Below are 17,874 nucleotides of genomic sequence, written 5' to 3'. Positions count from 1 at the left end.
CTGTTTGGTTCAGACAAGAATGGGAATGAAAATTAAAATCAGAAGGAATGTGATTTTCATTCCCAAAGGAGGGGCAGGGAATGGCCATTCCCTCAAATGGGGGAATTCCATTCCCGATTCCGCCCAACCAAACAGTTGGAACCGGAATAGCCCATTCCGATTCCGATTCCAGATTCCTATTCCTACGAACCAAACAGGGCCCAAGTTTCTAACAATTAAAACAAACCATGAATCAGAGAGAGAGAGAGAGATTCTCCGTGAACATTGCCCTCTACATGTAATGAATAAGATCATGCATTCTCAGTTTTTGCTCCTTTTAGTGTCTGTCACAAGGAAATCTAGAATTGCAAAGTCTTCATTCATTCAAACATCCATTATCAAGGAAGGTCTCTTGGTATCGTCCTGTGCATAAAAATTTAACTAGTCTATGTTAATTTTTGCCTTTGACTGTAAGGGTATCTCTTCAGTTTCATTAAAGCACTTTCCCATTCAGGCATGCTTCTTCTGTCGAACAAACGAGAACCCGTATACTCAAGAGCTGAAGGAAGTCCTCCAAGACAAGCTACCATATGTTTTGATATCTCCATGTAACCATCTATAGGATGGTCTTGTCCAAATGCATGCCAACTGAAAAGCTGAATGGATTCATCATGATTTAATTCTTTAGGCTTATATATGTTTCTGACTTCAAACTCATTTAGCAATTGCTCATTTCTAGCTGTTATGATGATTCTACTTCCCAAACCAAACCAATCAAGCCTTCTAGCTAATGCATTTAATTGGTCTGATTGGTCCACGTCATCTAGAACAAGAAGAACTCTCTTAGAGGGAAGCCTTTCCTTGAGCAGATTGATCCCTCTAGAAACACTGCTAATCCTTATGTCTTTCTTTAGAACATCATAGAGAAGTTGTTCTTGCAATTGAGCTAAACCATTGGATTGTTTAGAAGCTTCTCTAATATTTGAAATGAAACTGCTACCTTCGAATTTGTGAAATATGAGGTTATAAACGGCCTTTGCGATAGTTGTCTTACCAATTCCACCAATACCACATATCCCTACAATGCGAACATCATTTGATTGAACACTTAATAACTTATTTACTTCCTCTGCTCGAGTATCTATCCCAACTTGGTAGGTAGCCACATCCAATGAAGTTTCATTCAATTTGCTCATAATCAATTCTATAATTTTCTGGATACACTTTGATTGATGCCTGCTTATGATCCAAATTAAGAGGAAAGAAAAAGCACAAGATACATTAAGGGAGTTGAAAGAAGCCATAAAGACACAGAGACACAAACAACATGACAAATTTGATGACAATTGGTTTTTAACCACTGCTACTCAACTGTAAGCTTGTGGAATAATAAGTAGTGGAATCAAGCACGAATTGAACAAATAGCTAAGTACTATCTGATTAAATTGAGTAAATAATAATATCAACAGAGGAATTACGTAGACATAGAAATTAAAGAAGAATGCAAATATGATGAACAATAATTACAACTAACGAAAGGAACTAAGTGCATTTTTTCATGGCAACTTGGATCACCTCAAATCGTTTACTTGAAAAAGAAAAAAAAAACATTGACTTGTCAACAATGTAGTGGCATGGCTGTTTGAACTGCTGAATCGTTTGACCTGGCCAGTGGGTTATGAGTTAGACATAAGCTGTGTTGTTTAGAAAGGAAAGGTAGGGAAATCCATACAAGATTTGTACAGGCTTCCTTACCTTTTCTTCCAAACCACAGTTAATTCTTCTTTTTTCTGTTTTTCCCCATTTTAGCTATTTCCATCATTAATAACAATATCCTATTTATCAGAATTATTTCTGTTTAAAATGATGAATGCATATGTATTAATTATTATGTACAATATTCGAGACATGCCCAATTTTTTTATGTAATCATCTGTACCTTTTTCTACATTTTATCTATATTTTATATTTTTACTATTTGATTTCTTACAGCATGGATTGATCTATTTGTCTTGGATAGTTGAACCACTGATCCGTCACCTCAAGGGAAAGGTGACTCTGTTTTTAGATTGTCTTTTAAAAAGCTGGTTGAGTGTAGGACTAAGTAGGGGACAATAGTTAGGATGCAATATACAAGGAACACTTCTATCTCTCTTTTGATTCATTTGAATCGGAAAGAAATTTGTGTAAGAGATACTTTCTTCAATTTTCTTCTATCACACCATGTTTTAAGAAAATAGAGGCTAAAATGGACCTTTAAACAAAGAACAACCAAAATGTACATTGAAGAAATTCCCATCAAACCACTAAAGCTTTGTTTGTTCGCAATACAATTTCATTTGCTTTGATACAAAAAGTATGGGAGTGCAAATGAATTGGAGTCCAATTTTTGGTTTTGTTTTGTTATAGGTTTCACTTTTGTCTGTGTTCAATGCAGACAAAGTAAAATGAAAGCTAAAGCAGAATACAGTAAAACATGAAGCAAAAATAGACCAACGTTTACAAAATTCTCATTTGCACTATTACAAATAATTTTTCTTGATGATTTTCTGTAGACTCCAAACTGTATGTATTTTATATGTAAATATTTAATAATATGCTAAAAATTTTTCACACTTCTATTAATTACTGAATATTAAATAACACTAGCAAACCATGGAATGAAGTTGGGTCCTCAAAATTCAATTAGATTGGATTATTTTAGGATTCATAATTACAAGTCTTCCCTTGAGCAGATTTGTTCTTGGAGGAGGAACAAGAGCAGACCCAAAATCATTCAATTCAGTAACAAAGATAAGGAAATGTTAATAGAACGGAGAGGTTTTTGAGTCGGAATTACCCGTTGTCAACATGCGGCAGATCCCACCCGGACAAATTTGCAGCCTTGTTGAGAGCTGCCCTCCAGCCTTTCGCCTTCCCTAGCAACTCCCCCTTGAAACTCCGTTCGTGTTTTGCAAACGCTGCTGCAAAACAACCGGTCTGTTTCCGGACATCTGAAGGATCGACATCGTAGAAAACGGGCAGAACCCATTGCCCCAATGCCTCCCTGCATTCCAGGATCTTCACAAGTTCATTGAGGCACCGGGTCGATGAAGCATAGTTTTTGGAGAAAACAACAATACAAATCCTTGATTCTTCAATCGGCTTGAGCAATTCCGACATGCTTTGGACCTTTTCTCTTCTCAATTCGTCCCTGTAGGTGTGAATTCCCTTTTGGACCAAAGCAGCATATAGGTGATCAGTGAAGTTCTTGCCGGTGTCTGAGCTGTAACTGAGGAAGACGTCGTAAATCCACTGGGAAGTGGAAAAGGTGGATGAAGGAGCCATGAATTAAAGAAATTAAGCAAAAGGGTTAACGAGAGATGGGATTGAGGAGAGGGGCTTCTGAGACTCCCGGCCGGTGCTTGTAGTTGTGGAGGATCGGCGATCTTCTGACTTCTGACTGAGACAAAAAAACAGAAAAAACTGTGGCGCTCTGCTAGAGCCATTGCGTTTAAAGTTTGTTCACACGGAGTCAACGCTGCCGCTTCTTCGAAAGATTTTTGTTTCTGTGTGCTTACTTTCCCGGATGGGGCGGTGTGAGCGGAATAGACTCCAGACTCGATCAGGCACGCGGAAACAAGACCAAACACCAGAAGAGAATATGCCTTCTGCAAGAAGAAAACCCAAAAAAAAAAAAAACAAGAAAGATTTCCGCGTTGAAGCCTGATGAGTGAGGGGTGAGGAGCGAGGAAGAGAAACACTGAAATGGACCAAACGGTGTCCATTGTCCAAAGTTCAGAACTCATAAAGCAGGTCTACGTTGGAACGGCTGGGGGCAACTAGACAGGCCAGGCCTACGCAGCCGAGTCATGTGATGTTCAGGATGTGTTTGGTTTGAAGGAGAATTTTGATCAGTCTAAATGCACCTTTTTTGGTTTGGCCTATTTTAGTTTGGTCCCTTTCGGTTTAGTCACGACCGTCCTCTATGAGCCACCTGCATCACATAAATATCAACACGACAAAGACGAAGATATTGTCTTTAGTTTGTTTGGAGTCACAATCATCACCTGTGCTATATTACAAGCACGAGATAGTTTTGGTATCATTGTTAATAACATGTGACATCACGAGATAGATTCAAGTACAATTGGTCTGGTGGAAGGCGAGCTTTATCAACTGATTGTGAGTAGGTAAAACTAGGATCAGATGAAAGAGTGACATAGTGGTGGAAGCTTAGGGAAGATGTAAATGCAGCATTTTGTTGTGAATGGAGCATTTCACAATGGTTGTGAAAAAATATAGATTTTTGATGCCATTTGTTCGAAGAAATTCTTGAAAGTCCCCCCTCACACACCCAGACCTCTGCTAGTTTGCATTCTCGCACGGCTAATCACCATCCCTCCCATCTCGCTCGCTCGCATGCCCAGCCCCGCCCGAACGCCTTTCCCAGCCTCCATCCCCCCACCCACTCGCCTCATCCACATGGGTTCTAAACATGACACATAATCATTCGAGGCACTGCTGAACCTCGAATCTCTGTAAATGGGCCCCCGGACCAAGATTGACTTTGGACCTTGAATCTCTGTAAATGGTCCCCCTAGAAGTAGAACTTTCATAGTGAAATGTCTAAACAGTTGAACTCATTGCAAAAACGCCTCAGTGATAGGAAGATTCTAGGCAAACCAGTCAATATAAAAACTTTTTGTACAACAAAACTCACTACAAAAAACAGATAAACTATTGACAGTAAAACAACCATGTAAGATGAAAGGATTAGGATTGAAAAACAACGATGTTTTCTTCTACAGATTCAAGGTTTGAAAACCATAAAACTCGTATATGTTGTGTTAAACATCGTTTTCTTCTATCTTAGCTATAGACAAAAGTTTATGATCACCGTGCGGAAGTTGTAGTGGTAATGGAGTGCTTGGAACAAACATGGAAGGGTTTAGTTTTCATGAATGAAGCTAATAGGATTGCCCACCTGCCTAATAGTTAACTATTAAGGGTTGATACAGTAATTTTCTTTTCATGAATGAAGCGAATTCTAATCCAACTTAACGGAAGGGCATAAATGATATTTCAATAAAATGATTACGATTTAAACAATAGAGGTAGTTTAAGGGAGCAGAGTTGAGATTGTTGAAATCCCAATCCCTTTTATTTTTTACTTCTTGTCTGGCCAAGCTTGCGTCTAAGCATAGGGGGGAGTGGGAAGACCTCCTAATTTGACACGGGCTGAGAAGATTAGTGAATTCGAACCCTCTCTATTTTTCTTATTACAATTATGTTCTAATTTATTATACGTTACATTTGAATGCGGGTTTCACGATACAAGGTATGAGGCAATGCCTGAGTTGTCATTGCAAGAAGAATGCCAATAATCATTTAGGACAACCTTTGAATTAAAAGTCCTCAAAAAAAGTATTGCCGCTAGCTTCTCAATATAACATATTGGAATGGCTTCTAATAAGTTTCCTTGATTGCCAACCAGATGTTCATTTAAATTCCCAAGTGATCTAACAACTAATTGCTTCATGTTGTCAAAACAATTCTCTTAAAGTGACAGTTAATTCCCCAAAGTATTCTTGATTTGGTGAAATAAATTAAATAACACATTGGGAAACCAAGAATAGCTTTTACATCTTCTAAAATTCTTTTGGACCGCCCCTGTCTTATGAATACTTTCTACTTCTAAAATATTCTTGAATGTTAGTTTTCTTTTCCTTGCAGTCAAATAAGTGTCTAATTCAAAGGCCAAACGTCTTATTTATTTACTTGTTCTCTTATTTTTTTATTTGTTTTCATATCATCTCTTACATGGACTTTCAATATGGCTCTCAAGTGTTATAATAAATGACTGTATTTTTTTTTTTTTTTGTTTTTTGCATTTTTCAGATTATCAATACACTACCTTAGATTGGTTTTCAATTTCCTAAGCATTCTTGAATATGTAGATTTTTTATTGCAATAAATATTTAAGTTAGTAGCGAAATTGTGACTACAAAAAAAGTGATTTTTAGCGACATTTGAAAATGACGCTAAAGATAGGTAAAAATGCCACTAAAGGCTATTGCGGTGTTTTCAAATTACGCCACCGTTATCTGAGTTGATAAAAGTTTTAATGGTGTTTATCATATTTTTAGTGGCACTTAAATAAATGCCAATAAAGCTTACTTTCAGTGGCGTTTATCCAAATTTTAGTGACACTTATATAAACGTTGACAAAAACTATTTTTAGTGGCACTTTATTCATCCTTTAGTGGCAGTTTCAAATGCCATTTTTAAATTTAATAATGACACTTATTGGCACATTTAGTGGCAATTCGTAGTGCCACTAAATAATAACCGCTATAGTGACAATTATAAGTGCCACTAAATTTAATAATGGTACCATAAAAGCAGCATTTTTAAATGTCATAAAAATATTTATCTGCATAGTGGCATTTATAATTGCCACTAAAAAGTCTTAATCATTCTATTCATTTAGGATTTAGTGGCATTTACAAGTGCCACTAAATGTCTAAACATATTCATACATGCATTCTAAAACATAATAAAAATGAAGCAACAAAAAAGATATTATTATATAATTGTAATTGGACCTGTATCAATAAATATTAATTTCATTGTGCCCTTCAAATCAAAAGCATATTATGTATTTAATTAAAAAAAAATCAAATAATTATAAAATTTAACCAAATAAACCATTTTCATATAAAACAAATTTATCATAAAATGTTTATATATACAACTGTCACTTTCAAATCATAGATCCATAATGGATAGTCAAAAAACCAATAAAAAATACAACAAAAAATCATTTTGCTCTATGATGTCCAAAATCTTCATCAAAATTGAAAGTATACATCTTCAATACCCTCCATATTAACAATTTCCTTAACAAACAAATACATTTTGATAATAAAAATGAGATATAATATTATATCTTTGGATCTAATAATAGATGGCTTAGAGATAGATAGATAAATAGAGAGAGATCTTACAGAACAGATATTAAAAACTAAAAACCAAGCACAACCTAAAACATCATCAATCACAGAAAAAACTAAAAACCTTTCAAACTAGGACTAACATTACATCCTAGATTTGGTAAAGATCCTGTAACAACATATTTAAATCCAAACAAATTCACAAAGATATTAAAATCTTTATGATCTTCACGGGGCACATAACAACTTGAGCCACATTAATTAGAACTATTGGCTAGACTAGCTAGAAATGGGCTTACAGAAGCTTAAATGCTGGGCCTATCAGTTGATCCAACCTCAGGCCCATCCTTAGTAGGGGTGTCCACGGTTTGGTTAACCGAACCATGGCACTTTTTAGTAAACCGAACTGGTGGTATCGGTTTTTCCAATTCTCCAAACCAAAACCGAACCGATACCACCGGTTAAGCAGTCTGTTGGTTTCGGTTTTTTATCGGTTCGGTTATTCAATTTTTGGTTTTTTTATATTTATAATATATATTATACAAATATATGTATAATATTATATTATAAATTATAAATGATATATAATATATTATAAATATTTGAAAAATAATTAATATATATATATATAATATATTTATAAATAAATCATTATAAATTTAATATAAGTATATATTTATATATAATACATAGAAAATATGTGACATATATTAAAAATATACATAATATATATATATAATATATATATATATATATATACCGATCGGTTTGGTTAACCGTCGGTTTTTTTGTAGGTTAATCAAAAGTCAAACCAATACTTCGGTTTTTCAAAAATCCTGAACCGAAACCGAACCAATCAGTTCAGTTAACCACATTTTGCAGTTCGATTTTCTTGATTCAGTTCAATTTTTTGGTTTTTCATGGACACCCCTAATCCTAAGGCCAGCCTAACTATAGACCCATGTAGGTCAGTCCATAGATGGCTGCATTGCAAAATATTGATGGGTGCCAATATTAGACAATGTGTGAAATATCATTTTAATGTTGATCATTGAAAGATAATAAATGGTAGTTATCATCTAGACCTTAATTTTGGATGCATCTTGATAACAAATCACACTTGAACCTAGTTAAGAACATTGGTTTTCCAAGATCAAACGTATGCATCTTGGTAACAAATCACACTTGAATTTTTTCATCGGTTGGGTTTTATTTTGAAATTTTGAGAAATAATAAAGGGCAAATTTGACATTTTTTTCTTTTTCATATCTCCGTTGATGCATGTTAATGACTAGGAAGGATTAGTCAATTGTCAGAAATAGTAAGGGTAGCATTAGTCAATTTTCAAATAGTAAGAGTACACTTAGTTAATCATCTAAACCATAAGGGTAGTTTAAGAAATTTACCCTTAAAATTATTTTAGGACTTTTAGAGTCAAGGGGGTTGTTAATGGTTTGGACTCCATTTACTTTTTAATGCCTTTTGAACAAAAATGACTTGTCATAAAGGCATCGCTTGATGTAGATTGCCTAAATTTTTTTGCACCTATGTTGTAGAGGATGCGAGTTCAACATTTTGTGCTCTATGCGTAGGATGCAAATAGATTGAATGGGATTTGAGTTGGGGTATATTCGAATCCAATTTGATGATACAAATCCTAGATCTGATTGGATCTCACAAGTGTAAATTTGAATATGACGATGCGTGATCTGGCAAGCTCCCTATTGGTTAATGACTCAGAATCCGAGCTAGAGAATTCCTTGCTGGAAGGTGACTCGAATGCCGAGCTAGAAGATAGTTCGGATGTCGAGCTATATAATGACAAGCTGTGTAATTTTCTAGGAGACCTGTAGGGAAACAATATTAGAGTGCCCGGAGATTCTTGGGAAAGGTGAGAGAGCTAGAGAGCTATGAGATCTAAATTGCGCATACCTTCCTATAACGTGTCCGAGATTCTTGGGAAATGGAGTCTACCATGTTCATAGGAGAGGGATAGAGTCCATTCCATCAACTTCAATGCAATGATACGGAAAAATGGGTGTAATGGTTGAACGATGTGCTCCCGTAGTAGTTGGAAACAGTAATTTGCTTTAGGAAGAGGTTGGTGAGCACGTCTCGTAGGTTGCCACTTGGACCTTAATCAGGCCAACAAGTCCTCGAGGAGGTCACTCCTCACATTGAGATCCCTTGGACCCCTATCGAATTTCCCAAGTTATGTATGAGGTCACCAGTTGGGTCTCCATTATGTCGCTGGAGGTAGGTCACCAAGTCGACAAAGGTAAGTCGCCAGGTTGATGGAGGTAGTTGCCAGGTCTCTGGAGGTAGGTTTCTAGGTTGGTGGAGGTAAGTCACCAGGTCGACGGAAATGGGTCGCTAGGTCACCAGGTCTCTAGTAGGTCAGTGGAGGTAGGTCGCTAGGTCTCCGAAGGTAGGTCGCTAGGTCGGTGTAGGTAGGTTGCTAGGTCTCCAGTAGGTAGGTTTCCAGGTTGGCGGAGGTAGTTGCCAGGTCTCTGGAGGTAGGTTTCCAGGTTGGCGAAGGTAGGTCACTATGTTGGCGGAGGTGGGTTGCTAGGTCTTTGGAGGTAGATCGTCAAGTCTCCAGTAGGTCGACAGAGGTAGGCTGCCAGGTCTTCAGAGGTAGGTCGCTAGGTCGGTGGAAGTAGGTCGCCATGTCTCTAGTAGGTCAGTGGAGGTAGGTCACCAGGTCTCTAGTAGGTTGGCGGTGGTAAGCTGCCAGGTATTTGGAGGTAGGTGTTATGATGTCAATGGAGGGCCAAATCTGCCCTCATCAATTGCCCCCACTCCTGAGTTAAGGTGAGCTCGACGAAGGGAACGTCAATCTAGTTTGCTCCCTAAGTTAGAAGAATCTAAGGGTTTAATGTAGCATTACGCAGGAATTTGCCATCTTGACTATTGGGGAATAGGAGCGAACTCATCTACTTGAGGAGAGGTGGAGAAGGCACTTCGAGGACATTTACTGTACTAGGGATGCAATCGTCAAGGAGTTCTGCAATTTAGCCGAGCACCTTAGGAGCGAAGTTTGTCATGCCATCCTCAAGAGGGGCTTCAAACTGCATGACTACCTCCTCAAGTCGCTCCACTTATGTAGGCTTCAACGCAATGTCCATCAAACTAGTCCTTGATGCAGAGCCTAAAATCAAGGAGGAGGACGACCATAAAGAAGCCGACCAAATTTGCATGTCTGTCGAGGTGTTGAAAGCGAACTAGTCTTTGTTTGTTTCGTTTCTCCTTTTTCTTTATTAGGTCGATGGTGAGATAATGACGTCCTTTAAGATCGATTTAAGTGTAGTAGCGGCATAGTCAAAATGCTATCAAGCTAGATAGATGGGGGTTGACCTGAACAAGTCAGCTTACCTATTGCCGACATGTTTCGAGGTTGGATTAGAGGGCCTTGATGTTGAAAGCAGTTTGATTTCCCCTTAGAGTGCAATTTGACTAGGTCAGCAAAGTGGATGGTCATTCTGAAGTATTGTGGCTACATCTATGCTCTCATGGGGGGCAACCTTCTTGGGTATGCAATCATGGGTTAATGCTGCACATGTACTACACCTGCTCCTAGAACTACTGGCTACCTGCTCCTACTAGAGCCATGGGTGGCTCACGTTGAGGGGTTGCTTTACTGTCAACGGGTCGCCTACTCTCATGGGAACCATGAAAGATTCGCCCTGTGACAGCTCCACGTTCTGTTAGTTGCCCACTCTCATGGGAGCCATGTAGAGCTTTATCAATAGTGAGGCTTTGTAGTTGGGCTAGGAAATAATCTGGGCCGAACCGTTGAAGCTTGCAAGAGTTGTTTGTTTACTTTTTACCCCCTTGTGATACATGCATCGCTGTTGGCATTTGACTGGTGGATTGGTGCCACGGTTGCGCTATGTCAGTCTTTAGAGGCACTGGTAGTTTGCTCCTACGATAAGCCACAAGGGGCTCAACCTATGGGGGCAGTTCTACGAACTGTGAAGGGAAGGGAGATCCATCATATGGGTGGCTGGACCATGCAGGTGGTTGGGAGAAATTTCAAAAATTTCTTTTTCCCTCACAGGAATCACATTCACAGTTTTAGAAAAGTTACATTTTTCAAGGGTCTTTCTTGAAACAAATTGGACCAAATCTGAAACCAAAGAAAAGGGAGAGGAATACTTGATATGGAATCCACCCAAATAGCTCCCAACGTAGGAATTCATGCCCAAAGAAATTACCAAAACCCACATCCACTAAAGGTGACACAGTGTAGGATGAAGCGAGATCAACAAGAACCCTAATTCTTCAACAAGAATCATGCAAGGGATGTGAGCACAACTTCAAGATTGATTCTTCTAGCAAAAACCAATATCAAGATCCAATCTTAATCACTTCCAAAAGTTAAAAATTGAACAGGGTAGGGGCAGCAAGAGCAGAGGGAGAAAACAACAGAAAAATAATGCATAAATTGAGGAATTTGCCCCCTTTATTTATAACCCTTTTGGGATCAGCTTCCTAATCCAATTAGAAAAGAGTTTCTTGATCCAAATCTGGACTCTTAAGTGGATAAGACATATCTTATCCTCTTACTGATCCTAGGCCTTACTTGATGATTAAGTACTTGTTAACACAAGTACTTCTTATAAGTACTTATTTTAACAACCACTTAAGGCTGTTTGGTAACCCACTTTTCAAATCACTTATTATGCTTTTAAGCACTTATTGGGGTGGGATTATTTGGTAAGCTACTTTCCTCGTAAGTGCTTATATTGACACAAATGAAAATTTTAACCCTCACTTCACTCATACATATATGCAATGCTTTTCACATGTTATACTATACATTTCTAGTGAGAGCCCACGTGGGAATGTTTGGTAAGTTACTTTCCCCGTAAGTTCTTTTATTGACACAAATAACAATTTTATCCCTCACTTCACTCATACATATATACAATGCTTTTCACATGTTATACTATACATTTCTAGTGAGAGCCCACGTGGACCCCCACGTAGGCTGCCATGTGGATCCAAATAATAATAATAATAATAATAATAATAATAATAATAATAACAACAACAACAACAACAACAACAACAACAATAATAATAATAATAATAATAAATAATTATAATAATAATAAAAATTATAATAGATCAGAGGGGGAAAGGGCGAACTCCCCTATTCCTTCTCCGTCCAACTCCATTTATCTGTGTATCCCTAGTCTTTGTCGGTTTGAAAATCCAAGACCTAGCTTCAAATTTGTTGCTGCCGCTAAGTCTTTTTGGAAGCCAGAAATGGCATTAGAGTGGGTCGTGCTTGGTTACGCTGCAACTGCAAAAGCCATCATGCTACTTCTGCTAACCTTGTCGGGTATCGACCAATTCTAGAAGGGCCTCATCCAAATGACTTAGAACCAACTCTAGCCTTTCCTCGCTATGATTCCCTTCTACTTATTTCTGTTAATGGACATTTACAGGAAGTATGAGGCATGCCAGGATTCTTTTTAGCTTATGTTCTCATCTATAAAACACGACCTTAAATCCATAGCATTGATATCTTATAAGAACAGTGCAAAAAACCTAAACAATTTTATCGTTTCTAGACATCAAAGTAAAATCTGGAAAGTAAATATAGTTAAGCGAACTAGCAAAGGAGCTCACCTTCTTGAAGACTCTGTTTTGCCTGGTAAAGTTTCACATTTCTCAAGAGGCAAAACCTTTTTTCTCTCCTTTCTGATAGATTTTCAGGCTTTTAGTAGTTCTTCCTCTGAAGAGTTTTCGGAACTAGGAAGCAAGAGAGAGAGAGAGGGAGAGTTACAGAAGAGCATAGTAGCATAAGGGCGTAAGGGTGTGAAGTGGATTCTGGGAGGGAAGTAGGAAAGGGACTGAGCGAAAAGGTAACAAAGAACAAAATTTCCTAACCCCCGGCCTTGGGAAATTCTGGAGGCTTGCGTAGACAATACATACGTACAGTTGCAAACCCACGAGTCCTTTGCAACCAGATCTCTCCCTCTCTTGCTCCTCAGAGTCTTCCACTGCAACTCCCCTGTTCTCATCAAGAAGATGATGAACAAGGGTGAAAATCTCCTTTTATCTCGTTAGGGAAGAGAGAGGGATGATCAGGATGGGTAAGAGAGGAGAGAGGAAGAATGAAAGTAAATGCTGTGTTGATGTCAAGGGGAAGAAGATGATGAATAATGCTTTTTGGGTATGGGGGTATTTTAGGCATTATAAAAATTTATGAGGGATTGGTTCGTCCTATTTTTTGGAGTACTTAAGAAAAGCCAACTTGAAGTCACTTTTTCAAAGAAGTACTTCTTTAAGAAAAGTACTTCCCCACTTTTTTACCAAACACCCATAAGTACTTAAAAACCACTTAATGTGTTGTCCCATGTCTTAAAAGAAGTACTTATTGAAAGAAGTACTTCTTTTAAGTGTTCTCAAACACTACCCTAATCAGATTATAAATCAAATTCGCCCCTTTTTAATTAAGTCAATTAAGCCCAGTTCAAAAATGGGCTTTAGGCCCATTAAGGTAGTGTTTAAGAACATTTTTAATAAGTACTTCTATTAAGAAGTACTTCTTTTAAGACATGGGGCCACACATTAAGTGGTTTTTAAGTACTTATGGGTGTTTGGTAAAAAAGTGGGGAAGAAGTACTTCTTTGAAAAAGTGACTTCAAGTTGGCTTTTTTTTTTTAAATACTTCTTGAAGAAGTACTTCTCCAAAACAATAGGACGAACCAATCCCTGACTAATTTTTATAATGGCTAAAACACCCACCGCAAGGTTATACCTCCCCCTTCTCCATTTGGCCTCTGGTCTGAATGGCCGATGGACACACTGCTTGCTGTGTGACAACTTTACTCAACCTTCTTCACATTTTTGAAAACCCTAGTCAGAATCCTTACCAGTCACCGCTAATCGACCCCCTCAAATTTTCTGCAATGGAAAGGATCAAGGACAAACTAAAAGAAAAATAACAACAAGGACAAAAAAGATCTTCGAAATTCTTGTTCATTCTCTCCTCTTCAAGAAAAAAAAGCAAGGAAAAAACATATAAGTTTAACTTTTGAACTTCCTTCTCTCCATTCCTATTCAATCTATTCGAATTTGATTAGTTTTGGAAATAAGAGTGAACCCTTGAAAGATGAACCTTATCGAGATCTTCTTTCGTTCGTCACCCTTGACCGAATCATCGCGAAATTCCAGAAAATCCATCTAAGAAAACATAGACAAGTTCTTAGATAACCCTTTAATCAACTTTAGCTTCCTCTTTATCGTAGCCATCTCCGAGTCCTCCTTTTTCTTCACCTTCTCCCTTTTGTTTCTAGCACATCTCATCGAGATGTAATACTATAGATGCCCATTATCCGAAAACCCTGAACTCGAAGATCCCAAAGGCTTTTTGGGCCTTAGAGAGATGGTAGAATCTTGAGAACCTACAATCTAAAGCTCACCGAAAAGCCTCTTTCCAGCGTCGATAATGCTCTGAGGGGATTGGAAGAGCACACTAGAGTCCTCCATTGTGGGATGTTGAAATCCACTCCAAGTAATTTTGATTTATTTATAAAATGAAGAAATCCCAAAAGTGAAGAAACATCCGGGAACTTGAGCGATGATTCGGTCAAGTGCTTATATTTATTATTATTATTATTATTATTATTATTATTATTATTATTATTATTTGGACCCACATGGCAGCCCACGTGGGGGTCCATGTGGGCTCTTAGTTGAAATGTATAGTATAAAATGTGAAAAGTATTGTATGTATGTATGGGTGAAGTGAAGGTTAAAATTGCCATTTGTATAAATATAAGCACTTATGTGGAAAGTAGCTTACAAACATTCCCACACCAATAAGTACATAAAAACATAATAAGTGATTTGAAAAAGTGGATTACCAAATAGCCTAAAGGGTTCTTAAAATGGGTACTTCAAAGAAGTATTTGTGAAACAAGTACTTCTTTTAACAAGTACTTAATCATCAAACAGGGCCTAAGATGTCATGCTCTCTTCCTTATAAGATTGTTGTCTAAATTGGCTCTCATTGTATGGCATGGGACCCTAAATTTGATCTCCACATTAGCCACATGGGTTCAGACCAACCTCTGTTACAAGGGCTAACCGAATTCACTATATAATATAGTGAACTCCTGAGTCCATCAATATGGTCTCTTAATAGCCCCAACATTTACACTAAATTGTCTTTGGGCCCAACTACCTTATGAAGGCCCAAGGACTTTGGGCAGATGCAATATTAGCCCATCAGGTATAAAAACCTCAAATGGTCTTACACTTAACCTCTCAGCCCATCATGATCAAACACTGCTTGACAAGAGATGACCTCTCCCTCAACTATAAGGTATAGTGCCACACTCTCTACTCGCATGAATCCCGAGAATTAAAACCTTTGCAAACCATTTTCATAAAACCATAATATATATATATATATATATATATATATATATATATATCTTTTATATAAATATATTTTTGCAAAACATATCTCAAACAAGTTTGAAATCAATTGTCGGTAGTTTAGGTTTCCATCAGAGAGAGTGATATCCCTGATCATTCACTTTGTCCGGCAAAGGGGCTGACTCTGTCACTATGATCACCCACTTAGGTGAATTCTCAGACTGCCCCAACATACCTAGGTTTTGACCCTCACTAAGGATCTCATTGATTGACATATCAAAGATAACCTAGTTTAGAACCTAATGTAGTTTCATAATCGAGTCTAGGGGTTAGGTGTAACTTTCTTATTTTGCCCACTAGTCTTCAAGGTCCAAGGAATAACTGGAAAATGGTCACAGTTCAGAGTTTTAAGGAAACCCACACTACATGTGCTTCGGGTCTTACCCTGGTAGCTGAGACAAGCCACCCCAACCTTCTTGGCAGCACATTAGTGTCTAGTTTAAGGGTAATTACACAGAAACACACCAGATATAACATGAATTAATTATGCACTTTTATTCATTTACAATAAATGTCAAAAGGTACATCAATCTGATTGGAGCTGAGGGCATAATTGTCTAACAGCTCCCACTTGCACTTAGGTCCAATCGGGTACAAGCTGGAGTCCCATACTATCCACGTGTTTCTCAAACATTTTCTGCTGATGATACCTTTTGAATCTTGATGTCTCCTCTACCAACAATCTCCCGCAATACATGGTACTTCCTCTCGATGTGCTTTGACTTCGAGTGGGTTCTTGGCTCCTTAGCCTGAACAATGGCTCCAGTGTTGTCACACAATAGTGGAAGGGGTGATGTGCTGGATGAAACTACTCCTAATTCTTGAATGAACTTCTTCATCCATACGGCTTGGCAGATTCACTTGCGACAATATATTCGGCTTTGGTCGTGGAAGCTGTTATGGACCCTTATTTGCTGCTTTTCCAGCTAACTGTACAGGACCCCATTGTAAAGATGTAACCAGGTGTAGACTTTCTATCATCTGGGTCTGACTGGAAATCAGCATCGGTATAACCTTGGATCTGTAATGAACTACCCCTTCCTGGAGTTCTCCATGCTGTATCTTTTGACAATCTTGTCAATGTAAGTAGACTGGGATAATTCTATTATCCTCTTTGATCTATCTCTATAGAGTCGAAGTCCTAAGATATAAGAAGCCTCTCCAAGATCTTTCATAAAGAATTGTTGTGAAAGCCATACCTTTACCGTAGTCAACATTCCTACATCATTCCCAATGAATAGAATGCCATCTACATACAGAACCAAGAACGTAACGTTATCCCCATTGGTCTTCCTATAAATACAGGGTTCATCCAGATTTTGCTCAAAGTTAAACTGTTTAACGATAGAATCAAACCGGATGTTCCAAATTCTTGAAGTCTGCTTAAGTCCATATATGGATTGGTTAAGTTTACACACCATGTGTTCCTGACCTGCAACAATGAACCCTTGCGATTGTTGCATATAGATATCTTTAGTAAGATCTCTGTTCAGGAACGCAGTTTTGACATCCATTTGCCAAATCTCATGATCATAGTGTATTGTGATAACTCTGCATTTTGATGCCTTAAGGGCATCATTTTAGGAGTATTTTCGGCCTTAGACTAGTCAAAGTATGCCCTTTTCCTAGTTAAGTGCAATATTGTGGCCTCTGTGCAAATTCTGTGCAAAACTAGGAAGTTTTCATGGCTGAAATGCAGTTTTTGGAAAGTTAGTGTAAAGTCCAACTGAGAGAGGGGGTGTTTTTATGAAAAACTGAGAGCAGGAAGGTGCCTCTTATTTGCTAAACCCGATTTGGTGCCCCTCCTATTGTATTAGCATGCTCCCCACACCTTAGCAAACCCTAGGGTGCCTTTTAACCCATTCTAGGGCACAACAATAGCTCAATTGTGCACCTCTGAAATTTGAAGCAACCTATCCCTATGGCATCACTTGCAAAATTGGATGCGCAACATTAAGCTCACCCCTGATAAATCAATGAAGTTCACTCTTGCATCTCCTATTGATCCCCTGATCTAACTCCTTGAAGTCTGAAGACCAATGATGCGCATCTGCATGTTCAACAAATTCCCCTGTTCATACATTATCGAGTTTTGGCCGACATACTACCCTAGTAATCATATTCTAATGGTATATTATTAGGTTATTTCTTGTGTTTTGTTTTTTATCCTATTTATCATGAGTTTCGATGAATTTCTGGTCGTGTATTTCATTTTGTTGATTATAATTTTTTTTTTCATCTGATATTGCTACTGCTAATGCTTGTGATCAATATATTCTGCTTTGCGTAAATAGAAGAGTGGGAAACTCTAAATCTAGATTGGTTTTTTGTTAAATGCTTGCATGCTTAGGATTGGATTTAATGCCATCTTGATATCCTTCAATTTCCTTGAGTTGCTTAATTATGTTCAATTTAGTTTTCTGAATTGCATTGAATGATCACTGAATTCGGTTTCTTGGAATGGGAAGGGGAAGGACCTGAGAATTTAGTTTGCTAAGTG

The 17,874-nt window shown here is 37.8% G+C and overlaps 1 protein-coding gene across 1 annotated transcript; it reads right to left on the bottom strand.

Moving 5' to 3' along the window:
* Nucleotides 1-276: 276 nt before the first annotated feature.
* LOC148844155 (disease resistance protein RUN1-like) lies at nucleotides 277-3,726 on the bottom strand. The gene is made up of 2 exons (XM_088956846.1): nucleotides 2,819-3,726; nucleotides 277-1,215 (listed from the first exon to the last, which is right to left on the bottom strand). Exons 1-2 carry the CDS (start codon nucleotides 3,304-3,306, stop codon nucleotides 426-428), a joined length of 1,278 nt encoding a protein of 425 aa, XP_088812972.1. The 5' UTR covers nucleotides 3,307-3,726; the 3' UTR covers nucleotides 277-425.
* Nucleotides 3,727-17,874: the final 14,148 nt, after the last annotated feature.

Source organism: Nelumbo lutea, chromosome 8 (genome assembly GCF_056320005.1).
Source record: "Nelumbo lutea isolate HS-2025 chromosome 8, American lotus-T2T, whole genome shotgun sequence".
Classification (NCBI taxonomy): Eukaryota; Viridiplantae; Streptophyta; class Magnoliopsida; order Proteales; family Nelumbonaceae; genus Nelumbo; species Nelumbo lutea.
The sequence above is the reverse complement of the archived record's forward strand: the minus strand, read 5'-3'. Positions and strand labels throughout refer to the sequence as shown.